Below are 24,900 nucleotides of genomic sequence, written 5' to 3'. Positions count from 1 at the left end.
TATGAGAGGAGGAGGAGAAGGTATGGGGACACGAGGGAAGTGGAAGGACTTGTGCGTTAAGTTCAAATCCTTCATCCTCTAGGTCAGGCGGTGCAACCGATGATGACATGTTCAGTCCAAGCTGGTAGGAAACTGGACTCCCAGCACCAAATTATAAAGCAGCAAACATCACAAACTCCCAAAATAAAAAGACAGAGAAAGCGTTCAAAGACTTTAGTCACAAATCCTCAGGTGTCCTGCACTCCGGGTCTGCTGTTGCCTTTCAGTGCAAGTTCAGGAAGGCACTGGGACATCTTGTCAGGTCAGGGAGCCTGCACTGGTATAGCACTTTGCCACACCCACCACAAGATGAAACAGCTTGGGATCCTGGTTGGCAACCCCTCAGGCAGTCATGCGATCCAGTCCCCCATCCACCAGAAATGACTGTCTGCTGCAGCCAGATGTTATGTGGGTGTCCCCTTGGCCTGGTCCAGTCACTCGGGTCCTCCACAATGCAAGCCAGATCACACTCATGATATCTCGCCACATGGCCGCAGTGCTGTAACTGACGCTCCCTCACCATGCAGGTCATGTGCCTGATTCGAGACTCTATGAGCAACACAAAGTCAAACCAGCGGTGCCCAAGGACCCTCTGAAGAGACACAGTAGTGAAGGAGTCCAGTCCTCGTCTCAGGTCACTGGATAGCATCCATGTCTCACATACAGGAAGCACCATGGCTCTAAAGACTTGGACCTTCGTCCTTTTGTAGAGATACCAGGAGCTCCACACACCCCAACGACCTCATGACCCCCCTTTGCATCTACTGACTTCATAGGAAAAGTCACTAGAGACATGAATGTCACTGCTGAGGGAAGTTAACATCTCTCCGCAGACAATGTCCAGTGGTAGGACTTTAAAATGCGGTCCTGCAACTTGCTGGGAAATCATGGGAGTTGATGGCAGAACTGGCACTCCAGTCACCATAAAAACAAACTTTCACACAGCTCCGAGACGACAGACGGGACTCCTTTTTGCGGGGTAGCACAACTGCTGCCGCCCATAGGAAGGCTGCTCTCATTATGATTGGGATGGGGGAAGCCCTTGGGAACCCCATTCCTAGATGAGAGCCAATGGGATTAGGCCTGTTGGAGATCAGAACTGGTGTGGTGCGGAGGCGTCACCCACTGCACGACAGCACTCGGGTCCCAATTTGAGGCGGCCCATCCGGGTAGGCGCCTGGAACGTCTTGTCACACCTCATCACTGGAAGTAAATGTGAGAAGTGGAAATTCACTGCTGAGAGAGTGCGGCCATGCAACTGCAGAACCATTATAGAGTGAAAAACACCCACAGAGCACCTCATACAAATGAATCTATGAATTAAAATGACCAAACTAGGGGGCCAGCACTTGGTCTCCTTAAGACAGCCCTAAAGGTAGGGGGCACTCCAGAGCCTTACCACGCCTACCTGATAGACATCTCCGTGTCTCCCACATTTATACTCCAATTGCCACTAGAGGTGGTCCGGGTTCAAACCTCATCCTGAGGTCACCAGGTCAGTGACCGTTTACAAAAAGCACCAGACTGACTCGCTAGCCTAGAGCTCCACCTGGTGGCCACTTATGCCTGATGCGTCACAGAACAGGAGTCAAAATCAAACCCTGGGTGGCCACAGTGTCTGCAGATTTGTGCTTCAATAGTAACAGTTACTGCCGCTGATGAAACGGGGTACCATTTTAATGGTTTAATTTTTCATAAATCAGCAGCCAAACAATCACGAGACACAGGGATCAGAAAGTCCAACAAACTTAACCAAAGCCCCAGGTAAACGTTCTGCGTCTCAGATTTGCACCAATTATACTAACACAGCAGCTTGTGTGGTCATTGTCAGCAGTGCTCTGCTTCCACTCCTCGTCCTGGCCAGACCCCTATGACAAAGACAATGAAGGCTGGCAGGTTTCTTTTTTTAGTTTCTGGTGAATGAGACAAAAGGCCTTGTGCCACTTCTACCCAGTACAAGACTATCTGACCCAGTGGCCTAAAAAATGCATTCTTTTTGTGTAATGAAAGCTGGCATAGCAAAGTGAAGACGTTTACCTTGTCATACAAGTTCCCGGAATTCCTTTTGTCATCCTCATCACTACTGTCCTCTGTTGGTGGGTTTTCCCGTTTCAAATCGTCTCCCAAGTAATGTTCAAAAACGTTTGAAAATGCAATGGCTGACAACATGCAGACAACAGGGGTCAAGGTGAGCATCAGACGGACCATCACTCCAGCAAAGTATACGGCGCTGATTGCATATAAGGCCACTGCAAAAGAAAAGCAGAGAAACGCTCGTCACCTCACAGTGTGGTGTAAAACAAAGCATTTAGGCTTACAGCTCAGCTCATAAAGCCAAAGCCAGCTGCTTCCTGAAATAAGAGAGTCAAAGGTACGGGGTGGAGGTCCGGAGAACAGGCTGGGGCTGAACACACATCGACAAGGACTGGGGACAAGCCTCCTCTGCGGACTTGGACCACCATTTATGTGTAATGCGACATTAAACTGTTTAATTATGACAATGACAGCTGACGGAGAACAAGAGCATACGCCATGTAACATGAGCAGAATGTAACGGTTTCCTTTGGTTTTTCCCAACATGTCTCCAGTAGTTCACATTACACAATCGGCACAGTGCACACATTCTCAACAAGCCGGTGATTCAAGATGACACTTGAAACTGACTTACAATCCAAGTCACTCGGGCCTTCAATGAGTTGGGAAGAAGGCTGCCTTAAAACACGAGCCACCAAAACCAGCGTTTGTAACCCTTCTTTTCTTTGACGAGTCTCCCATTAAAAACAAAAACTTCTAGAACACTCTTATATAAAGATGGCTCACAGAAGCTTCACACGCATGCACGCTTTTTGTCCGTTGCAGCAGTTCTTTAATTGAGTGCCACGTGAATGGCGACTCTCAAATCTCACTTCACCTGCTGTGCATGCAAAGGAAGCAGCTGCTGCCGCTGACATTTACTTTTATGACTTGTTGGACTTTGCTGTTCATTTAACCCTCTCTCAGCAGGGAGGTAAAGATCGCCAGTAAAGCCATTTTTAGTCACTCCTAGGCGTCTTGTCAACACTTTAATTAAAATGTCCTAACTGCACTAGAGCTCTGCTGTCACCAGAACGTCTCTCAAGCTGGCTGCTATGCTGGCATATGCTACCTGAAATTCAGGCCACCTCTGTTACATTTAACAGAGAAGGGAAACTCCTCCCCTAGCCCTGCCCCTTTTATGATGTCACACACCTTCCCTTTGCCTACTGTTTGAGGCTCCGCCCCTAGTCCTTCCTATCCATAACTGGAGCCACTCAAGCCCAACTACTGAGCAGTCGCATGCAGGGAGGACAAGGCGGCAATGCTTGGATTGGCGCCATTGCTCCGGTGTTATGTACTGCTGTGCCACTACAAAATGTGGCATTCAGTTCTCTGATTATCGTGATTTAAATGCAATCTGACCATTTCCTTTCTTTGCAGTTTTAATCAAAATAGAGAAGCTGTCTCCTGTCTAAGCACACCAAGTCTTTTTACTTTGAGTTCCAAACTTGTTTTTTTTTTTTTAATAAATCTTGAGTCGGTCTTTATTGTATTTATTTACTTATGTTAGCTTGGCATGGAAAAGTTCATTTTTACCAACATAAACGGACCAAGTGAAACGGTGAGATAATAAGGTCCACTGGAGTGAAATCTTACAGCAAGTATGGCGGACATATATGCCCAAGGACCCTCTGAAGAGACACAGTAGTGAAGGAGTCCAGTTCTTGTCTCAGGTCACTGGACAGCGTCCATGTCTGACAAACAGGAAGCACCATGGCTCTAAAGACTTGGACCTTCATCCTTTTGTAGACATACCGGGAGCGCCACACACCCCTTTCCAGCAACCTCATGACCCCCAATGCGTCTACTGACTTCATAGGAAAAGTCACTAGAGACATGAATGTCACTGCCGAGGGAAGTTAACCCGTCTCCGCGGACATAGCAGAGCGTATTCACCCACCCTACACTCACAGCTGTAGCTGCTGCCATCTGGTCACAGGTTCAAATTTCTAAGGATCACAAGTGAATGGCTCTGCAGCTTTGAATCTTTGAAATAAACCCTCACTGGTGTAACTTGTGAGCTGAACTCGGCTCAGTCGTTGATTAGTCTCTGTGTTGGTTTAATCTTGACATACAACACTACTGTACGTGTGGTCTAATCTCACAAGCATTACGTGTTAATGCGCCAATTCACAGGTATGCTGCGTTCTAAATGGGACATTGCACTCTCTCTGTAAAGCCCTGATGACTTCCCTCTTAGGAAACTCGACATGTCTGAAATGACCTGGTAACTTCGACCCTGCCTCCTGTGTTTCACCTTCTAGTTGTTCTCCCCGCTCTTTGATTACGGGTTAGAATAATAAACTTACTGTATTCACTTATGGTGTCGTCACCCAATCCTGATTTGGACTACACAAATGGCACCGACTGTCTGCCAAGGTTGATATTAGGAGGCGCTTTCAGAGCACGGTACAGGGTGGTGAGGTGAAGCATGGCGGACCACAGTAGGTGTAAGACTTATTTGTAAATGGTGTGGATCAGCGCAAGAGAGTGACGAGTGGCTGTGGAGTGCAATTTGGGGAAAATGGACCGATTCACTTGCTCAACCATCCGTCATCAGTGCTCTGCACATCCTTGTGTGCACCTGCACTCACGAGAGTGTAGGAGGACTGAGATGGAAAGAAAGAGGGAGGACAACCAAGTGGACTCCGAGAAGGAAGAGCAGAATTGGGCTGGAGCCCATGCAGATGGACGGAGGCGAGCAGTCGGGGAAGCCCCGCAGAGGCGATCCTGGGGCTGATTTTGTGGAGCAAAGGTGATCATGGGCATAAGGAGGGAGTCATAATGTGGACCACATTCATGAGGGTCTCGGCTCTGCTGAGCATGATCAAGGAGTGAACAGAGGGCTCAGAGAAGTGCGACTCTGATTTTATCCTCCGTTTATCTATGTATTGCCATTAACTCGCTTGATTTTACTTCACTTTACTGTCTTTGACTGAATAAAAGCACTGGGCACTCCTGTGGTGTCCTCACTTGTCACAGTCCATCCTCTGTCACGACTATCAATGTCACGACTGCGGGCACTCAGGGCATCACAGGTGGAAGTAGAGCTTTAGAACATTTTTCGTAATCAGAAGATCAATTCGTTAATTACAAAGAAACACGTTTAACATCCTGGAACATAAATCTTTTTAGAAACAAAACAAAAATTAAACTCTGCTAATAATGAAAGCTACTCAAATCATTTAATCCTCGCCTAAATATTTGTGTCACCCCAGTGCTTACAGGCTGCTCAGTGTCTGTCACCACCATGCCAAATACACAAGGCTTGTGCCCGGAGATCCCACTTTGTTCAATCAGTTATAAAGGACACTCCACTTGAGAGACGTTTTCTTGAATTAGGAAAGCGCTTTGCTCATCTGTGTAGATAGAAACAGGCCTAAAATGCATAAAAACAACTCACCAAAGACTCGTTCATCGTTGATATTCTTAATGCAAAACCAAAGGCCGGCTGGGAAAGTGCAGACCAAGATATGGAGGTCAAAGAAGAAGGAAACCCACGTGGTGGGCTGATGCTCTGACACCGAAGCAATGATTGGGATGTGAACCTTTGCATACCTTCAAAATAAAACAAGTGGGCATCAGGAGAGACGCATGGAGCTTTGAGTTAAACAAGCAGAATGGAAGAAATCAAAGACTAAGGGAGTAAAAACCATGAAGCTCCAGGGCTGCTCCATCCTGGTCACCTTGCTCTATGGGGTTTAGTATGCCAATTCTTCTGTGGCCACTTCTCAGCTACTCTAAACGTCCAGGGAAAGGCCTGGTAGAGCGTAAGTACATTAAATGAGGTATAAACTCATCGGACACTTTGGGGAAGCCAACATTCACTTCAGTTCATGTTTGTGTAGCCGTCTTCACAGAAGGCAACTTTACAGGACATTCTCCACCTCGCTTAATCCAATTCAGGGCCACTGGGGACTGCTGTAGATGACATGACACTCTCACTTTAGCTTCAGCAAACTGCAAGGGCCTCAATTCACTTTCCATGAGATTAAGATTTCTTTCCCCTCATTCATCACTCCAAGCTTAAGTAACAGAAAAAAAACCCCAAAAAATGGGTGTTTATTTAATATTAGTCACCTGGGGTAGTGAAATGGCATAGTGGTTGGCATTGCTGCCTCACAGAGCCAGCATGCTGGGCCCAGCCAAGTCTGTGTGAGCTTTCTACCTAAAAACCACCCCAAAAGACATGCATGCTGGGTTAATAGACACTATAACATTGTACCCTGTGTGTGTGTGCCCCCTCTGATGGGCTGGCACCCTGTCCTGGGCCGAGAAGCAGGAGTTCATCAGAGGAGAAGCTGCAGAGAAAAGATGCAGCCCTGCAAAAGCCCAAGTTGGGTTCAACAGGCAGCTTGAGAATGGAATGAATTAAGAGCAGCAGCTAACTCCCATCCATCCATCCATCCTTCCATCCTCTTCTGCTTTTCCGAGGTCGGGTCGCGGGGGCAGCAGCTTGAGCAGAGATACCCAGACTTCTCTCTCCCCGGCCACTTCTTCTAGCTCTTCCGGGGGAATCCCGAGGCGTTCCCAGGCCAGCCGAGAGACATAGTCCCTCCAACGTGTCCTGGGTCTTCCCCGGGGACTCCACCTGGTTAAACATGCCCAGCACACCTCACCAGGGAGGCGTCCAGGAGACATCCTGATCAGATGCCCGAGCGCAGCTAACTCCCTCCCTATTCAAGTCAAGTGAAGTTCATCACCATGCTTGGTTAATTTATTTTTAGTTAATTAATGTCACTGAAAAATGATGCAAAATACAAGGAGATCACAGTCTACAAATCACACTAGCATCAAAATAAAAGGACGTGCGTGAACTAGAAGCACTTAGAGGACGTCGTGCAGGGCTAGTGCTTACATACCCGGTGTCCCACAATGAATAAAATCTGCCGCTCCACGGTGCGATGTATCCTTGGAAAGAACAAAAGAAAAAACAAAGAGATCATCACTAGTGAACAAAGAAAGAGCAGAGCAGATGAGCAAACAGTTTTCATTTCAGATGTCATTCCAGCAGGTCAGCTCTCCACCCTACACAGCAGAGCTCATCCGCTGGACACATTCAGACTCGATTCAAAATGGCATTTCAGCGCCGACTTTAACGAGTCAAAGCTTTGTGTGTATTTTTGTAAAGCATCCAGTGTGTGATGCAAGGACAGAGATGGGACACCTGTGTGTGTCTTATTTCTCAGAGGGACAAACAAACAGGATTTATGAATGTCATCAGAAGTGCAGTTACTCTGCTAGGCATCTAAATGACAAAACATTTTAGACACAAATAGTTTTACAGGGTGGGTTAAAAAAAGAAAATCTTATAACAAAATGATGGCCTCCCATCCCTTAACAGTCAAAGCAGAAACTTTAAGTTCATAACCTGCCATAAAATGACAATATGCAAGGAGCAGATACAGAAAGAGACACCGAGGTGGGGTTCACAGCATTTTGATGGCTGTAAGAAATCTAAAAGGTCGCTAAGCCACTCCTGTGCTGCCTCTGCTTTGTCCTGTTGGCAGGTGAGCCTTCGTCCGGAGTGCTCTGCGCAGGTCTTCATTAAGGACGTCTCTCTCTGTGCTTTTCTCCATTCAGCTGTTTCTTATCGTTGGCTAATCTTCCAGTCCCTGCCACTGCAGTAAAATGCCACTGGAATGGCACTGCACAGGACGCCAGTCTCGTTTCATCAGAGCACAGACTCTCATTTCTCACATTCTGAGGAGTCCTTTAGGTCCAGGTGGGCTTTAAAACTCGTAATCCTGGTTGACACTTTTGTAAAACTAAAGATGCTGATGAGGAGAGCTGTGAAGGAATTTAAGGCGGCCTGGGCTTACGAGTTTTTCTGAAGGTTTCAGGAATTCTAGTGTTAATGAGGAGACCCCTCTGCCAGGACACCTGGCCACAAAGCCCCGGTTAGTGGAGAGTGGCAGTGACGGTTAGCCTTCTGGAAGTTTTCTGCCGTCTCTACACAGGCACTCTTGGTCACCTCTTTTACCGAGGTCCTTCTTTCCAATTGCTTGGTTAGGACAGCTGTAGGAAGAGTCGCGGTTGCTCCTAACGTCTATCATTTTACAATGTTGGAGGCCACTGAACTCTTGGGAACCTTCAGTGCTGCGGCCTGCCCCTTGACATCATCCTGTCTGAAAGCCCTGCAGGGAATTCCTTTGACCTCATGGCTTGGTTTTTGCTCACCTGTGGGTCCTTCGATAGACAGTCACGTGTGGGCCTTTCCTAATCAGTCCAGTCAAATGAATCGAGTGCAGTTGGACTCCAAACAAGGAGTAGAAACATCTCAGTGACGATTAAAAGAACGGGATGCCAAAGCCAAGGGTCTGAATACTCGTGTCAATGTGATACTTCAGCTTATATTTTAGTAAACTGGTGGAAAAAAAACCTCTAAAATTCCGTTTACGCTCTGCCATACTAGATCAATTGATTTGTGGGGGGTGAATTGAAAAGATTTTAGTGCAAGACTGCAGCCTCACAAAGAGCAGGGGTCTAAGCGCTTTCTGAAGGCACCGCACACGGGCCGTTCTGATTGGACAGCTTGTATCCCCCTTCAGCAGGCCTGTCGTGGGCCCTGACCTGGGTACGAGTCGGCTCATGTAGGCCAAGGCATTCAAAGGCTATTTACCCTGCAGCACCGCCAGGTCGAGATCCTTGAGATTTTCTGTCCGGCTTTCCTCCATAAATGACATTTACCTGTAAAAGATGGGGGCCTGCCTGCATGTGCACACAAACAATTCTTTGTGTGAAGATCCGCAAGTCTTCTTGACATTAAAAAACAGTTTTAAGGTATGAAAAGAAACAATCGTGTTCTGACTGGCCAGACGGTTAATAGCTCATCAATTTACTGTGCAATATGTGCCAACGCTACGACGATCAGTCCAACTTCACACTACAAGAAACACAATCTTTAAAAGGTGCCTTCTGGACTTTGCAGTTTTCATTTAATATATAAGCGTAACTACATCCCATAAACCATCATTTGTGAATTTTCACATCAAAATCGCAGAAATCAAAGACTTACCTGTGTAGGTTAAATAAATTACAGTCAAGAATACGACGCCAGCGGCCATCGAAACTCCAAGGAAAAACAGCGTCTGGAATTCCTGCTTGGTGAGCCGATCTTTGAGATACTGCAGGAAGGCATACGCTTGTAGGAGTGCAAACACACCTGGGCGAGAAAGAGACACAGACAGAGACGCTCAGAGGCAGGTGTCACATTTGTCACATCACTGTGGTTTCAAATGCCATTCAGGGTCACCTGTAAAGTACACAAGAGCAGAATATCCCTCTATCTAAATGCATTTGGTGGCCAAGTGCAGAATAAAAAGGCCGCCTTGCCTGTCAGTGTCACGGGAAGAACAGCAAAGTGCTGCTGGACAGAGGTGACAAGATTCAGCTGGGGAACACGAGTATGTCCACCCCAAATGGAACATGCGACACACTTGAGACATCGTTACTCCCTTTGTAAAGACGTTTCCTCCAGCTGGCATCTAGACTGTTTGCAGACTTGTCAAGCGGGTGAGAAGCTCCTGGTTCCCTTGCCTACAGTTCGCTATGCATACGCCATCTTGGATTAGTATCTCTATTCTAAGCCTCCATTTCCATTGCCCCTAGCCAGGTCTTGGAACTGTGCATACCACCTTGGACTGCTGCCTTGGTCCTTGCTGGTTTCAAGCAAGTGGTGTTAAGTGGAGCAGGTGGGAGAAGAAACGACCAGGATGAGAAGAGATTCATCCAAGGTGGAGAGGACCTCCAGGAGAACTCCACTTAAGCTGCACAGGATACCAAAGCGGCCCAACTTGCAGTGTTAATGCTGTGGCCAAGACCACCTCTGAGAAGCCAAGACCATTCTGTGGTGAGTCACTGAGACTCCGACACCAATCACTGATGCCACCTGGACGGGTCAATCAGGGTCAGTGAGGCCTTGTTGAGGGCCCACAGGCTTTCCAAAGCCCAGAAGCCGATTTCATTAATGGACGTTTCCGCCTTTAGCAACAATTCCACCGCTTTAAGACAACTACCCTGGGGTGGGGAAGCCTCTATCCCATTAGTGACAAAAAGCAGTGACAATGTTTATTTCAAAGCCAAACGTAACGTAACTCATTTTGTGAGAAGTTTTCATTACAAACAAACAAACATGGACAGGTGGCTCAGATTGTGGCACGTATTAGCAAATTGTCCCCATAACAAGCAAACAGTGACGTCACACAGCAGGTTTCATGGGTAATGCTGTCACGTAAATCAGTTCAGACTGCAAACTATGACAAATTTCACTTTCAAGCCAAATGATGAAGGAGAGCCTGAAAACCCAAGAGGCCGTTTGCTGGCACTGCTTCAAAAACAAAAACCGGGGGTCACGACGCTTTATCTTAGTTAACGCCCTTCTTCTTCATCATCATCACATTTAGTAATCGTTCTTATAACTTGTAGCCTTTCATGCAGTTGTTACTTGCAGGCTGCTGCCCGTTTAAATATAAATTTACATCATTTGTCCAAATAAACGACGTGTGCTGCTCATTTAAATGGAAAAAATGCCCTGGATGTGCGTGTATTCTACTGTTAGTAGTCAGGTAACTTATACGTGAACAAAAGTGGTGCTAAGAGAGCATCTGAAAAGCAGACCCTCTTATTACCACATATTTAAAGGGTCAATGTAAATCAATGATGGAGAATGTAAGCAATAAAAAGAGACGCACTGCCACAAAATTAAATGAAAAGAATGTTAAATGAACAACCAGGAGAAGACGTTCCAATAAACTCTGAGTCACTTGGTTATTAGGCTGCTAATAAGACGTCTGTCTGAACGAGAGGGGCTTATGAGACGCGCGTCGTTACATTTTGTGACTAAATGGCCACAACGTGAGGTTCAGAGAGTCCGGCGGTCGTGCCTGACATGTATAATAAATTCAGACGTTTCCAAGGACACTTGTGCCGACTAGAGAGTCACTTTCAGTGACCATGGCAGTGGTAGTTTTGCCAAGTTTACAGGTGCCTTGTGTTTCGAGGTGGGCTCTTTGTCAGGGCTTTTGATACAACATTCAAATTCAGCCAATCAGGGTGGACAACCACTGTAGAAAAAAATACCACAGTCCTTGAAGACGAGCAGACCGGTGGGCACTCTGGAGGTAGTAGGCATCACAGTCTAAAAGGATGGATGGGCTGTTGAGTCATAATCAAAATGCATTGAAACGGTTTAATAACACTCCCCACAATAATACTTGACTCAATAAACACTGGTGGATTTACCATTCCTGTTTTTCTTAGTTATTCAAATAAAGCTGCACGACTTCTAATCAAAGAGCAAGTCGGCCCTGACAACTGCACTGGCTTATCGTGTCACCCTCAAGATGTCAGATTACACAACTAGTCAGTGCAGGGGATGACAAATGACATGAGTTCCAAAGTATAGGGAGCTTACTTACAGCGTGCCGATGCCCTAACGAGGCCTTTCCAGGTCTTTGATCGTGGTAGGGTCCGCAGGTGACCCCATTTTTCCCTTTCAGATGCCTTACTATGCACACCTGAACTGAATGCCCCAAATCCCATCTCCAGCCCTTGTACAGTGGGGGAAATCAGTACTTGATCCCCTGCTGAATCTGTACGTTTACTCACTTGAACCGTCTCTCATTTTTAATGGTAGCTTCATTTTAATGGAGAGAGACGGAACGTCAACCAAAAATCCAGAAAAAAAACCACATGACATCAAAGTGATAAATTGATTCGCATGTCATTGAGAGAAATGAGGATTTGATCCTCTACAACTCAGCCAGATCAAGCTAAGATTTACAATTGTGTCCAAAATGAAAGATGGACAAAAATGAGTGATGGCAAAATAATACAACCTGACTAATAAGCAGATGACCTTCACGTGCTTAGCTACCAGGTGGCTCGCCGTCTTAGTATTCTGATTGGTCTCTGGTCTGATGGGATCTGGCAGAAACAGACAGCGAGGCCGAACGCACAGAGCGGCAGGAGACATTGGCCTTCCTTGTTAGTCTAAATGTATGCTAGCCCAGCTTCCCTGATGCTCCTCCTGGACCAACCGGATGTTCTAGTGTAGCAACTCCCTTTGCTTCATTTCAGTCTTCATCTCTGGCCACCTGTAACCCCCCCAGAAAATAAAACTGCTGGTCTTTCATCTCCCACAGAAGTCTCATCTGACCTGGTAAGTTGTGCATGTGTTGTGCAGTTCCTCCACGCCAAACTCACTCCTCCATTCCTTTACAGACCTTGCTTTGTGCACTGGTGTGTGTGCAGTCATGTTGGAACAGGAAGTGCCATCCCCAAACTGAAAATGAAAACGGCTTCGTATGCTGAATCATTAAGAGTTCCTTTCACGAGAACCCCACACCATAATCCCCCATCCAGCAGACTTGGCACAATGCAGTCCAGCGAGTCCTGTTCTCCTGGCCAGACTCGTCCATCGGATTGCGTGATTCGTCACTCCAGAGGACACATCTGCACGGCTCTCGAGTCCAGTGGCGTTATGGTGGGCTTTACATCACTGCATCTGGTGCTTTGCATTGCACTTGGTGATGTCAGGCTTGGCTCAGCCATGAAGACCCATTCATTCTATGACGCTCCCTCTCTCTCTACGCTGCACTGTTCTTGAGCTTATTGGTGGTCTGTAGCTATGGACTCTGCAGAAGGTTGGCGACTTCTGAACGTCTCCCCGCTCTGTGATTTGGCCTACCACGTTGTGGCTGAGTTGCTGTTGTTCCCATTTGTTTCCACTTAGTTATAATACCACCAACGGTTCACCATAGCGAGGAAGTTTCACGAATGGACTTACTGCACAGGTGGCATCATCTCACGGTGCCATGCTTGAATTCACTGAGCTCCTGAGAGCAGCCCATTCTTTCACAAGTGTTTGTAGAAGCCGTCTGCGTGCCGAGGGGCTCGAGTTTATACACCTGCGGCCATGGAAGTGATTGGAACACCTGAACTCAATCATTTGGAGGATACTTTAGACAATACAGTGTATGTTAGGTAGAAGGCCCAGTGAGGGCTCGGTGGTCCCGTGGCCTTGGAACTCCTGCAGAATTTGTTTTTTTTTCTCCTGCCCTCTGGAGTTTGTTTTTTTTTTTTTTTTCTGTCCTCCCTGGCCATCGGACTTTATTTTATTCTTTGTTATTTAATTCTGCCTAATCTTATTTTGATATTTTTCATTCTTCAACTTGCAAAGCACTTTGAGCTCCATCATTTACACTGGGTACGGAAAGTATTCAGACCCCCTTCAATTTTTCACTCTGTTATATTGCAGCCATTTGCTAAAATCATTTAAATTAATTTTTTCCCTCATTAATGTACACACAGCACCCCATATTGACAGACAAAAAAAAAAAGAATTTTTGAAATTGTTGCAGATTTATTAAAAAAGAAAAACTGAAATATCACATGGTCCTAAGTATTCAGACCCTTTGCTCAGTATTTAGTAGAAGCCCCCTTTTGAGCCAATACAGCCATGAGTCTTCTTGGGAAAGATGCAACAAGTTTTTCACACCTGGATTTGGGGATCCTCTGCCATTCCTCCTTGCAGATCCTCTCCAGTTCTGTCAGGTTGGATGGTAAACGTTGGTGGACAGCCATTTTTAGGTCTCTCCAGAGATGCTCAATTGGGTTTAAGTCAGGGCTCTGGCTGGGCCATTCAAGAACAGTCACAGAGTTGTTGTGAAGCCACTCCTTCGTTATTTTAGCTGTGTGCTTAGGGTCATTGTCTTGTTGGAAGGTAAACCTTCGGCCCAGTCTGAGGTCCTTAGCACTCTGGAGAAGGTTTTTGTCCAGGATATCCCTGTACTTGGCCGCATTCATCTTTCCCTCGATTGCAACCAGTCGTCCTGTCCCTGCAACTGAAAAACACCCCCACAGCATGATGCTGCCACCACCATGCTTCACTGTGGGGACTGTATTGGACAAGTGATGACCAGTGCCTGGTTTTCTCCACACATACCGCTTAGAATTAAGGCCAAAAAGTTCTATCTTGGTCTCATCAGACCAGAGAATCTTATTTCTCACCATCTCAGAGTCCTTCAGGTGTCTTTTAGCAAACTCCATGCGGGCTGTCATGTGTCTTGCACTGAGGAGAGGCTTCCGACAGGCCACTCTGCCATAATGCCCTGACTGGTGGAGGGCTGCAGTGATGGTTGACTTTCTACAACTTTCTCCCATCTCCTGACTGCATCTCTGGAGCTCAGCCAAAGTGATCTTTGGGTTCTTCTTTACCTCTCTCACCAAGGCTCTTCTCCCCGGTAGCTCAGCTTGGCTGGACGGCCAGCTCTAGGAAGGGTTCTGGTCATCCCAAACGTCTTCCATTTAAGGATTATGGAGGCCACTGTGCTCTTGGGAACCTTAAGTGCAGCAGAAATTTTTTTGTAACCTTGGCCAGATCTGTGCCTTGCCACAATTCTGTCTCTGAGCTCTTCAGGCAGTTCCTTTGACCTCATGATTCTCATTTGCTCTGACATGCATTATGAGCTGTAAGGTCTTATATAGACAGGTGTGTGGCTTTCCTAATCAATCCAATCAGTATAATCAAACACAGCTAGACTCAAATGAAGGTGATCTCAAGGATGATCAGAAGAAATGGAAAGCACCGGAGTTAAATATATGAGTGTCACAGCAAAGGGTCTGAATACTTAGGACCATGTGATATTTCAGTTTTTCTTTTTTAATAAATCTGCAACAATTTCAAAAATTCTTTTTTTTGTCTGTCAATATGGGGTGCTGTGTGTACATTAATGAGGGAAAAAATTAATTTAAATGATTTTAGCAAATGGCTGCAATATAACAAAGAGTGAAAAATTGAAGGGGGTCTGAATACTTTCCGTACCCACTGTATATGAAAACGTATGGTGGGTGTGATGTGCAGATTTAGGAAAGCCCATTGAAAGAGACTTTGTAAGGATCAAACGAGAAGGACTTCATCCTGCTGACACAAATAAAATTACAGAAAATGTAAATGAAAAGCACTTGGGAGTAACTGATGGGGCCAAACAGCTGCACTCGCTAAAACTGTGGCACGAAAGGAGGAAACTCGGCTTTGAAGCGGCTCCTTGGTGGAGGACATTCACCTGAAGTCTATCAACTCTGCCATTCGGTTACACAAGAGCCCAAATCACGTCTCATGTGTGCAGGTGACTGGCCACCTTGAAAATACGAGAGAAAAGGAAATTAAACAGCACACCGGCTTGAACCAGAGGTGTGTGAAAATCCTCATCTCAAACGGTGTATACGAGAGGTGGAAATCTGTGCTCCCTGTAATGTACAGAAACAGTCTGCATAAAGTGGGGTGGCCATTGGCACTGGGGTATCACACCTAGGCAAAGGCCAGGAGAGTACCACCTTGAAACTGTTAAGACAGAATGGCGTTTCAATGAACCGAGACCTGCTGGAATACCTCGCATGGTGGGGTCTCCGTTGAGGCGTCAGGTCAAGTGACTCTACCTGTGACCGCGAGTGAACTGCCGCACCTGCCCACCCTGTAGGTTGATGGAAAGGATTCCAGCGAGTCACTCTGCATATCTGAGTCAGCTAAATGAGCAAACGCAAGTCTTTTCAACTTTACGCATCCCTGGAGACGAGCCTGCTGTGCCTTAAAGGAGCTGGCAGCCTGGCACGACTCCAACAGAAAAGCACACAGCGAGAATGAAACAAGCCTCATGCACCACACAGGCAACACAATCAGGTTACCTTGTTTTTTGTCTCTATGCCAATAATCTTTACGGACAATTTAGCAGAATAGTCTCGGTGACGGATAAAGGCCATGGACATTATCATAAACGAGTGTTCTTCTCTTTTAATAAGACCGCTCTCGTGTCGGACTTGTACAGCTCCTTTTCATGCTTGCTGTTTAAATGTCCTCCAAGATGCTTCTTTCCCAGTGCCCCCTGGGGTCTGCCCTAGCAGCGTTTGTGAGATCTGTCCTACGACACTACACTGAACTCTGAGCCTTGCTTGGTCATCTTGTATGCCGCAGAAGGTGCTATAGAAATGAAGGCCGAACAACTGCCTTTCATATTGCACACCAATGACTGCAAGTTCACTTAACCCTTTAAACTTCACCTCACTGCTTTGGGCCCACTGACGAGGATTTCAAAAAAAGTGCATGAGACCATTCACTGCTACAATTAAAGTTCTGTGTTTTGCCCTTAAAATGCCATACTGCATACCCCTCAAAGATGGCTGAATTACCTGCCCCTAAAACCTTTTCTCAAAATCCTAACTCAATTGCGTACAACCTGACTGACAGACTGACTACTTGATGAGAGGGGGGCTTCAGATTTCCGATGACATTAAATTCCACTTGCTGTACGTCTCAATTTCTCCTTTTGTAAGGACGTTTGTGAGTCATGTGACTATTGGTGTTGTAATTTGGACTCTCGGTATAATTTCCTTACCAACTGCACATGCCCTTCACATTGGCTTGTCGATAGCAGATTTGTATGCTTTGGCCACTTCTATGAAAACAGCCAAGAATCGTGGCTTTCTTGTGCCGTTTCTAAACAGTCCAATTAGACTTGCAGCATTACTTGTGGATATTTCAGAACAATTATTTGTGTTCCTGGATGCTCCTGACTCTGTGTAGTGTTTGCAAGTTTATTCCAACACCTATGGAACGAGGGTAGCAAACTCAAACAGAAAGAAAGACAATGACAACAGAAGGCTATGAATGGCAAACAGAGCGAGAGAGTTCACTAAACAAGGAGCGCATGGCACACGGACTGTGAAATTACCACGGGATGCCACCCTGGACTGAACTGTCCTAAAGGTTTCACAAGCGTTCCATTCCCTGAAAAGTGCCTTGCAAGTCTCAAACAGCCGTTTCAGGGTCCCGCAGCTGGGGCTCGGGGGCACAGGACATGACGCAACTCGCTCGGCGTCACAGGAACTCAAATGGAAACCTGGTGATTTGTATTCCAAACACTTTTCTTTAACATGCTAATGTTTCAAATTCCAATGAAGCCACCATGCCAGACTAGGGCACTGATAAAAGAGCGATTGCCTCAGGGGCTTGGCTGCACACTTCTGAGGACCTCGCAGTGTCACGCTTTCAGAATCCCAGTGGCCGTCATTACTTCTTTAAAGAATATTTCAGGTCCTGAAGCACACCAGCAGATCCCTTTTCTTCATTTTCTGTACATCACCCAAGTGCACACCTGCTCAGCTGACTCAAAGCGGACCCTACAGAGGCCCACTTGAGCCAAACGGCGCTTACGTTAATAATCTGAGACCCCATCCGTCCACACTAAATAAAATGTGCTTGTTTAAAATCGCAGACATTCAACTCCATTTTTGCCTTTCATTCACCCTACACCAGTGGCTTCAATCCACAAAAATGAGAGCCACAGAGGGGCGATTACAAAGATTTTGGAAAACGTCAACTCCGATGCACTATGGTGGGCTTGTACTTACTGCGTCTTTCTTAACTGGAGCCCATTCATTGCAATGTCTAATTCCCTAATTGGTCACCCTTCACGGAAAAAGAAAAACATTCTGCCATAGCAGGTATGGAACAGTTGCTTTCCATGACGCTTCTTGTACTGCTTACCTGTATGCATCTAAATGACATTTTGTGCCACTTTCATAACTTGTTGTCAAGCGACTGACTCAAAATCAATCGACGACCGCAAGTCAGGTTTAAAAGTTGCGTCAGACTCGCACAGCGTTTGCCAGGCTAGAGATGTCTACACTGTGTGCATGGCCAGTGCTGGCAGGCGGTCGGTCATGTCAGATGGGTTTTTAGTCACTTTAGTGTGGACAAAAATACTTTTATTAACGATGTGAAAATGCTGCTGTGGACACGGATCATTTTCATTTATAAAACACAGACTATAATTACAAATGCAGTCGTGTGGACACAGCTTGAAGTACACAGCAGAAAGGAAAGCGACTGGCAGAGGGAAGAAAAGGCCGACAAGGGAAAAGCAAAAAAGCCAACAGCCCAGACACCATTAGCTAATGTGAGGGCTTCAGCGAGTGTCACAATTAGCACCACGTTGGGAGACTGAACATCCAAACTGACAGAAGATTTAAAATATATATATCTAAATCTACAAGCGGAAAAAATCAAATTCTCAGTTAGAGGATCTGTACAAAATTTTTTCAAAACATAGCAGGATTTAATCAATATTATTTTAGAATAAGAGAAATAACTATTACCGCATTTAAGTCCCTTCTCCATCTCTTATTTACATAGATATTTACTTCTCCCTTTCTTTTGTTTAATGTTGCCTTATTAAAAAGCCTTAAGCAATTTTCCTTTAGCTAAGCTCTCCTTCTCAGGGGTGGGGTTTGATTTGTCTTCAAATTTGTTGGGTTATAAATTGATCTGTTTGTATGGAATGATTACAATGAAAATTAATAAAATAAAAAATATAAATCTACAAGCGTCCATAAGATACATACGTAAAAACAATTTTACATTTCTTAGAAATCAGCCATTCAGACTGAAGGAATTCATTGAGAGTACCTGCAGCCGCCATGTGCTCACTCGTCCTTATAGGCTGGAAGCCAACAAATGGGATCTGCATGGAGAGGACGAGTCCAACAATGTAGAAGGTGCTGTAAGCTGGAAGGGAAAAAAAGAAAAAAGGGAGATGAACAAACAAATTTACAAAGATGACACTCCGCTGAATTATCAGCTCTCCGCACCGATTCTGCTCAAAGGACAAGTTGAAGTTCTTTCTTCACAAACCTGGGGTGTACTGAATGTATTTGCCACTCAAAGCTGGGTTTTATTTAAAGTTCATCGCTTTCTATAAATTTAAAAAATGATCTTTCTCACTCAAGGCATTTGACTTTGTAGTCAAGTCTACGGGGCACAGAAGATAAGCCTAAAAACTTTCCCAAAATGCCCACTTCTCAGGTGTGCCCACCCTTTGCCTGGTCTTAGATCTCCACTGTCCCATAGTTTCTGCAGGTCCTCGCCTTCCTCTTGTCAATGTTCTGCTGCAGACTTTGGCCAACCTCCCTGTCGCCCCACAGTGGCTCAATGATACTGGAGATCAGGGCTCTGTAGGCCAATCTGTCTGGCACATGATTCCATGTTCTTCTTTCAGGGGTTTTGGGCTCATTGTCAAGCTGCAGAATGAAGTGCAGACCCATCAGATGCCTCCCTAATGATACGGCATGAGGGCTAAGAATCTGCCTGGACCTCTCAGCAGTGAGGGGTCATCAAACCACCAATTCAGTGTGCAGATATGCCACTCCAAACCTGCGCTTGACTGTTGCCTGCAGACATTCATTCATGAGTTGATCTCCAGCCCTTCAGTCGACACGCTACGCTCTGTTAGGGCCTAAAATTACAACACTTCTGTGAAGACAACTTCTGAAAAGAATTCTCCAGGCCATAGACGAGTGCCCCGGGGTCAGTCCTGGTGGTTTCGACTAGATTTGTACTGATGGTGGTGCTGGACGTCTCTTGATGTTGACGGCAAGTAAACTTGATGTATTTCTGGTTTGCTGTCACCGACCACTGTGTTTCTAACCCTCAAATTTGAACGTCTCTACAGAAAATCCTGGACAGCACATCTGGAAACACCAGTCTGTCTGGGGAGACCTCAATGATGCAGGATGAGCCCCCTTGGTTCTTGTTGCTATGCTCACAGTGTAAACCCCCAGGTCTAAATCAACCGTACCTTTTGGATGTGGTTGTCCCCACCCAGCGTTATTCCTCTACACGACTGTTTCAGGTCATCACTTTGGTTCAAGATACACGTGACGTCAGATTGATTATTAGCATCATCACCAGGCACTGGGCCACACGTCTACACACAGCTCACGTTTCTGAACCGGACTTGAAGTGCTCAGCTACTATGGGAGTTTCATTATTTAAGGACACTGAGATATTCCTTTGTATTGCTTTACATTTAACAAAAGGAACGTCTGGACTTTAAAATCTGCTCCTGTCTATTGACGCACTAATCGTCATGAAACACCAAAGACTTTAGTGAAAAACACAAACGGCCACACAGAGTCCTGTGCTGATCCTTCAGCATTACATACACCCCGCTGTGATTAGGGGGTCGTCTTAGTACTCCGTGTTGGCCGAACATTGAAATCTTACTCTGCTGCTGCAGTGGCGGCCAAGGAGAACACCAGGAGTTAGGATACGCAGCTCTGAAACAGACCAATCACGTCATACAGAGATGCATAAGCCACGCCTCCTCGTACTTCTGATCTGACAATATGGCGCTTGGCGAGTGCAGGTGAACAATTCCAGCAAGGTGCCACTGAAGTCCTGCTTTACAATACTCAGTTCAGTTCCAATTCAGCGTGCTGTCATGATACCTTCCAAAACAATGAAGTTTAAATATCAGTAAACACGCAGCAGCTTTGAATTAGACATCAAAAGTCTCAGAGTGTACAGAAACACTGCAGGGTGGTCAGAAAGTCCAGGGGCTTCCATTCTCTGTCAGAGGTCAAGGGGCTACAACGGGTTCAACTGCACAGAAAAGTGGGAAAAGGTGAAGATGAAGAAGTTGTTTAATAGCAAAGGGGTATAAATGGAGGGCAGGAAGACCCTTCATCAGTGTGCTGTGGTCAACCCAAGACAATGCAAAGAGCTTTTCTTAAGGCTGCAGTTAAGACCCTAATATTGTAGGGCCTTGGGGTCACCCAGCATCTGAGTATGGTCTCCATTGTGGGTAGACGCAGGCTGGCTTTGCTTCTCCTTCCCAAACACAGAAGGTGCCGTTGAGCCATCTTAACAGGGAATATGGAATGTCTTAGTAAAATGGACCCCCAAGACCTTATGGCTACTCACTTCTACCAAATCCAGGCCACCTCAAGTCCCCAGGCCCTACTGTGCCACTAAAGGTGGTGCTGGGCCCGTCCCAATCATCGATAGTTGCCTTATCACAATTATTTTACCTGACTGCAGTCATTTTATATAATCGTCTGAGACATCAATTCTACAGTCAAATGTCACAAGCCGATTTACAGCCCCCTTTGCCTCTGTGGTGGTACCGAGAGTGGGGCTGACCACACATACAAAGGGCAAAAACAGGAGAAACAAAGACACCCAGCAAACCGGAGAAGGGCACTTCCCAAAAGTTAACCACCAGTCGATTCGGTCTTTCGATATCCCGTAGGCCAGCTATGCACCTTACCTGCTGAAGTAGTGCGTCCCAAGGCTGCTCGGCTTAGCGGCTTTCATGGAAGTTGGAAACCTCCACCTCTTGAAATGTCAGCTTGTCCATCTAAAACAAACCCACCCACGACCCCTGGGCCTTCCTTCGACAGTTTGAGGCTCTCTCAGTAGGAGCCTCGCTGGCATCTGCCATCGTCACTTGCCATTGACACACTGGTGACATTTTCAGTGCCGACTCTGGAATGGCCTGAAATTCTGTGTGATGGGGGGCCCTTACACATATTTTTTATATATAATGATTTAAATCCAATGCACTTTTGGATGACTATTTCGTGTGATAGAATTGACTTCAAATCGAGTCAGACACACAACGTGAGGGAGGATTATGCGGCCTTTTGGTTTGTAGACCCCAGCAGTGCCACCTAGCACACTATGGTGCAATAAGCCTGCGGCCTACACTGTGCCAGGACAGCAGATCATAGAGAAGGTGGGCCGGATTACTTAGGAGGTCTCCTTTTTTTGGGTTACCCTCCATTCTGACAGCAGTTGTGTAATAAGTAAAGGTGAACATCTCCTTAGTAATGTAAAAGTCAAATACACAAGACAACCTCAAGTCTAACATTATAATCGCAGCTCCTTCATTTTCCTCCCCAACAACAATAAAATAAAAATTTGGCGTAGAGAGTCACCTGCGTGGTGCCGTGTAGTGGGTATTCATGACTTTTAAATGAATCAGACATGTGGCGCTTGGCGTCAGATGTTTCCTAGAAAGCACACGAGACAGTTTCCAGTCGTCGCCAAGCTAAAGGCAGGCTGGGAGGCTTAAACCTCAGCCTGGAGTTACCGTGACAGGCCGTACCCCCCAGAGCTTTAGAAAGAGCTGACTAAGCCATCCTGAGCACTTGTGCGCAGGGCACAGAAGGCAGCCTGGGTAACCATGGCGATTTCCGAAGGCGGAGGAATCATTCTTGCCCAGCTGTTTAAATGCACTTCACTCCGAGCCGTCTGCCAAGCTGCAGCATCTTCTTGTCCTTGACTGTGATCCAGAATGTTCTATCTGCCCCTAAATATGACGCCAACTTTGCTGCCAGCCAATTTGTTCAAAGCAGATTGACTTGGCTTCACTACCTGCAAGGTCACTCACAGTGCTGCCAGTTAATGCTATAAAGGCACAAACTGCACAAGGCTGGATGCTCTGTGCCACTTGCCCAGAGCACAGGGGACTTTGGCTCGCCCAAGAGAAGAAAATCTGTGTGAATGGCAAAAGGCTAAGCAAGGTGAGGAAAGCTCCTCCTGAGCAAACATTACCATGCCTACCAAGTACCTTGGCACGGAGCAAACTATTACAAGTGCTGTTAGGATGGAAAACCTGACAGATGACCAGAAGAGAGGCTTAAGTGTCCCTCTTGAGGGTCCTCACACATAGCATGACAAGCACATCAGCTCCATAGCTTGAACTTGGGGGGGGTCCACTATAAACAAGTTAAAAACAGGTCTTTACCCAGAGGGTGGGTGGTGGCTCTGAGAGGACAACAAGGAGTGCCATTACAGTGCACATCTCAAAAGGCAAGCTGGGCAGAGCCAGAGGAGGGAGCAGATAAAGAGCTATAGGTGTGCCGTGGTGGGTCACCTGAAACCAAAATAATAAAACTTAAGGTTTCCAAAGCCACACACGTCATACTGTATTTCAATGGCGTTCCAAAACAAGGCTAACTGTAGCCATCTATAGACTGTGTGTGTACCGTGGAATTAGCAGAGCGTGCGCCCAACGGCACAGACAGAACTCTGATTTCGATGACCTAGCCCCCTTGTTGTCTGGAGTGCGCGCCCCTCTGCATACATACCAAGCCCTTTAATGCTCTTCATTTTTTCTGGTTTGGGCTCCCCATGCCATCCTCGACGAGATGCTGCCCACAGATATCACCTGTACCTAAGACCACCACAGTATTAGACGGAGGGGCTTCATCGTTAAGTTTGTTACGCGTGCCTTGACCAAAAGCACGTATACAACATTGAGCTGCTCGTTTCAAGTGTGTCACAGGACATCTTAAGAAGGGACCCCTCAAAATGTTCAAAGGGGACCAGGATGTGGATTTGTAGCCATACTGCCCACTACAAGACGGCCGTGTAATGCTCTTAAAGTTAGACAACTAAAATATTTATATTTTTCTAAAACCAAACTGAAACTATTTATACCAAATGAAAATACAATTATACTCCTTAAGAATTTACAGCTTTCAAAATATCCATAACAGATGAATGGGAGAAAAAAAAAAAAAAATCTCCTGACTGGCACGTTCTCTGTGCCAGAGGTGAATGTCCAGACTGGTCTTCATATCAGCTCGGACAACAGGAACTCAAATAAGCACTCGTTATAAGTGAGGTGTGCAGAAGAGCAGCTCTGAACAAACAACACGTCAGACCTTGAAGCAGGGGGGCTACAGCAGCAGACCACCACACCGGGCGACACTCCAGTCAGCTAAGAACAGGCAACTGATACAAGATTGGAAAAATGTCGCCTGGTCTGATTAGACTCGATTTCTGTTGGGACTTTCGGATGGCGGGGTGGTGGTGTCAGTGTGGGCGATATTTTCATGGCACAGTTTGGCTCCCTCAGTAACAACTGAGCACCATTTAAATGCCACCGCCTACCAGAGTATTGTTGCTGACCACATCCAACCCTTTATGATCACAGTGCACCAATCTTCTGACAGCTCCTTCCAGCAGGATAACGTGCCATTGTGATAACAAAGCTCAAATCATCTCACACTGGTTTGTTGAATAGAACAATGAGTTCAAATGGCCTCCAGTCACCAGATCTCAATCCAATAGAGAACTTTGGGAGGTGGTGGAACAGGAGATTCACATCATGGATGTGCAGCCAACAAATGTGCAGCAAGGTCCAACCCAACACTAGCAAGGTGCACCTAATAAACTGGCCGGTGAGTCCATTATGAAATGAAGTTTGGTCACACGTTCATGATGGGAGCAAACATGGTGGAATGGGAAGCCTGGTGATTTTTCCGCTCGGCTGCCACCCTGGCCTTGGCCATACACGACGTACACAAGCCGGAGATTGCTGCTTCTTTGTTAACACATCACAATTTAGAACATGCAGCAATGGGTGAGATGTCATGAAACATGGCACAGACAGCGCCTTACCAAACTTAGAAAATGCCCATAACTAGGGTTTTTAAACATACACATACACACATTAGAGGTGGTACAAGAGACGTGTAGCTACTCACCGATATACACTCTGCGGCTGAACCTCTGCATGAGCAGCAGCACAAAAACGTGCAGAGGAATGAGATTGATGATGAAAACATAGCCGCCCCACGCAGAAACCTGGCAAAGGTAAAGAGGAAAGAATGTCAGCAATGAGGAGGTTTGGGAAGGGAGGGAGGAGGAATCCGCACACCTGGATTATCACAAATTTGCAGAATACACTGAATGTCCTAAGAATCAGCAAAATCATTAAAGATGGACACCAGGCTGGTGTTTAAAGGAACACTCCACCCAAAAGGCAGTTTTTAATGTTACTTACCCCATGGACTTGGCACTGGTGGCCAAATGAAAAACTTTTAACCTCATGTTTTCATGCAGAATGGAGAGAAAAATGTTTATGCCATATGAGACGCCAATAGTGACAACTTCTGTACAACAGCAAATGATGTGAAAAACCATCCACTCGCCTT

General features: G+C 46.1%; 1 protein-coding gene across 1 annotated transcript in view; it reads right to left on the bottom strand.

Moving 5' to 3' along the window:
* Positions 1-24,900, bottom strand: part of stt3b (STT3 oligosaccharyltransferase complex catalytic subunit B) — a 92,196-nt gene that overhangs the window by 16,771 nt on the left and 50,525 nt on the right. Inside the window, exons 5-10 of the mRNA XM_028817849.2 lie at positions 24,451-24,550; positions 18,581-18,679; positions 9,134-9,280; positions 6,978-7,026; positions 5,519-5,673; positions 2,077-2,288 (exon numbers count right to left, since the gene is read on the bottom strand). Of these exons, the coding sequence (XP_028673682.1) occupies positions 2,077-2,288; positions 5,519-5,673; positions 6,978-7,026; positions 9,134-9,280; positions 18,581-18,679; positions 24,451-24,550 (762 nt within the window). The remainder of the gene's footprint in view (positions 1-2,076; positions 2,289-5,518; positions 5,674-6,977; positions 7,027-9,133; positions 9,281-18,580; positions 18,680-24,450; positions 24,551-24,900) is intronic.

The sequence above is a fragment of the Erpetoichthys calabaricus genome, chromosome 13, assembly GCF_900747795.2.
Source record: "Erpetoichthys calabaricus chromosome 13, fErpCal1.3, whole genome shotgun sequence".
NCBI classification, from domain to species: domain Eukaryota; kingdom Metazoa; phylum Chordata; class Cladistia; order Polypteriformes; family Polypteridae; genus Erpetoichthys; species Erpetoichthys calabaricus.
This window is presented reverse-complemented; position numbering and strand designations above follow the sequence as displayed.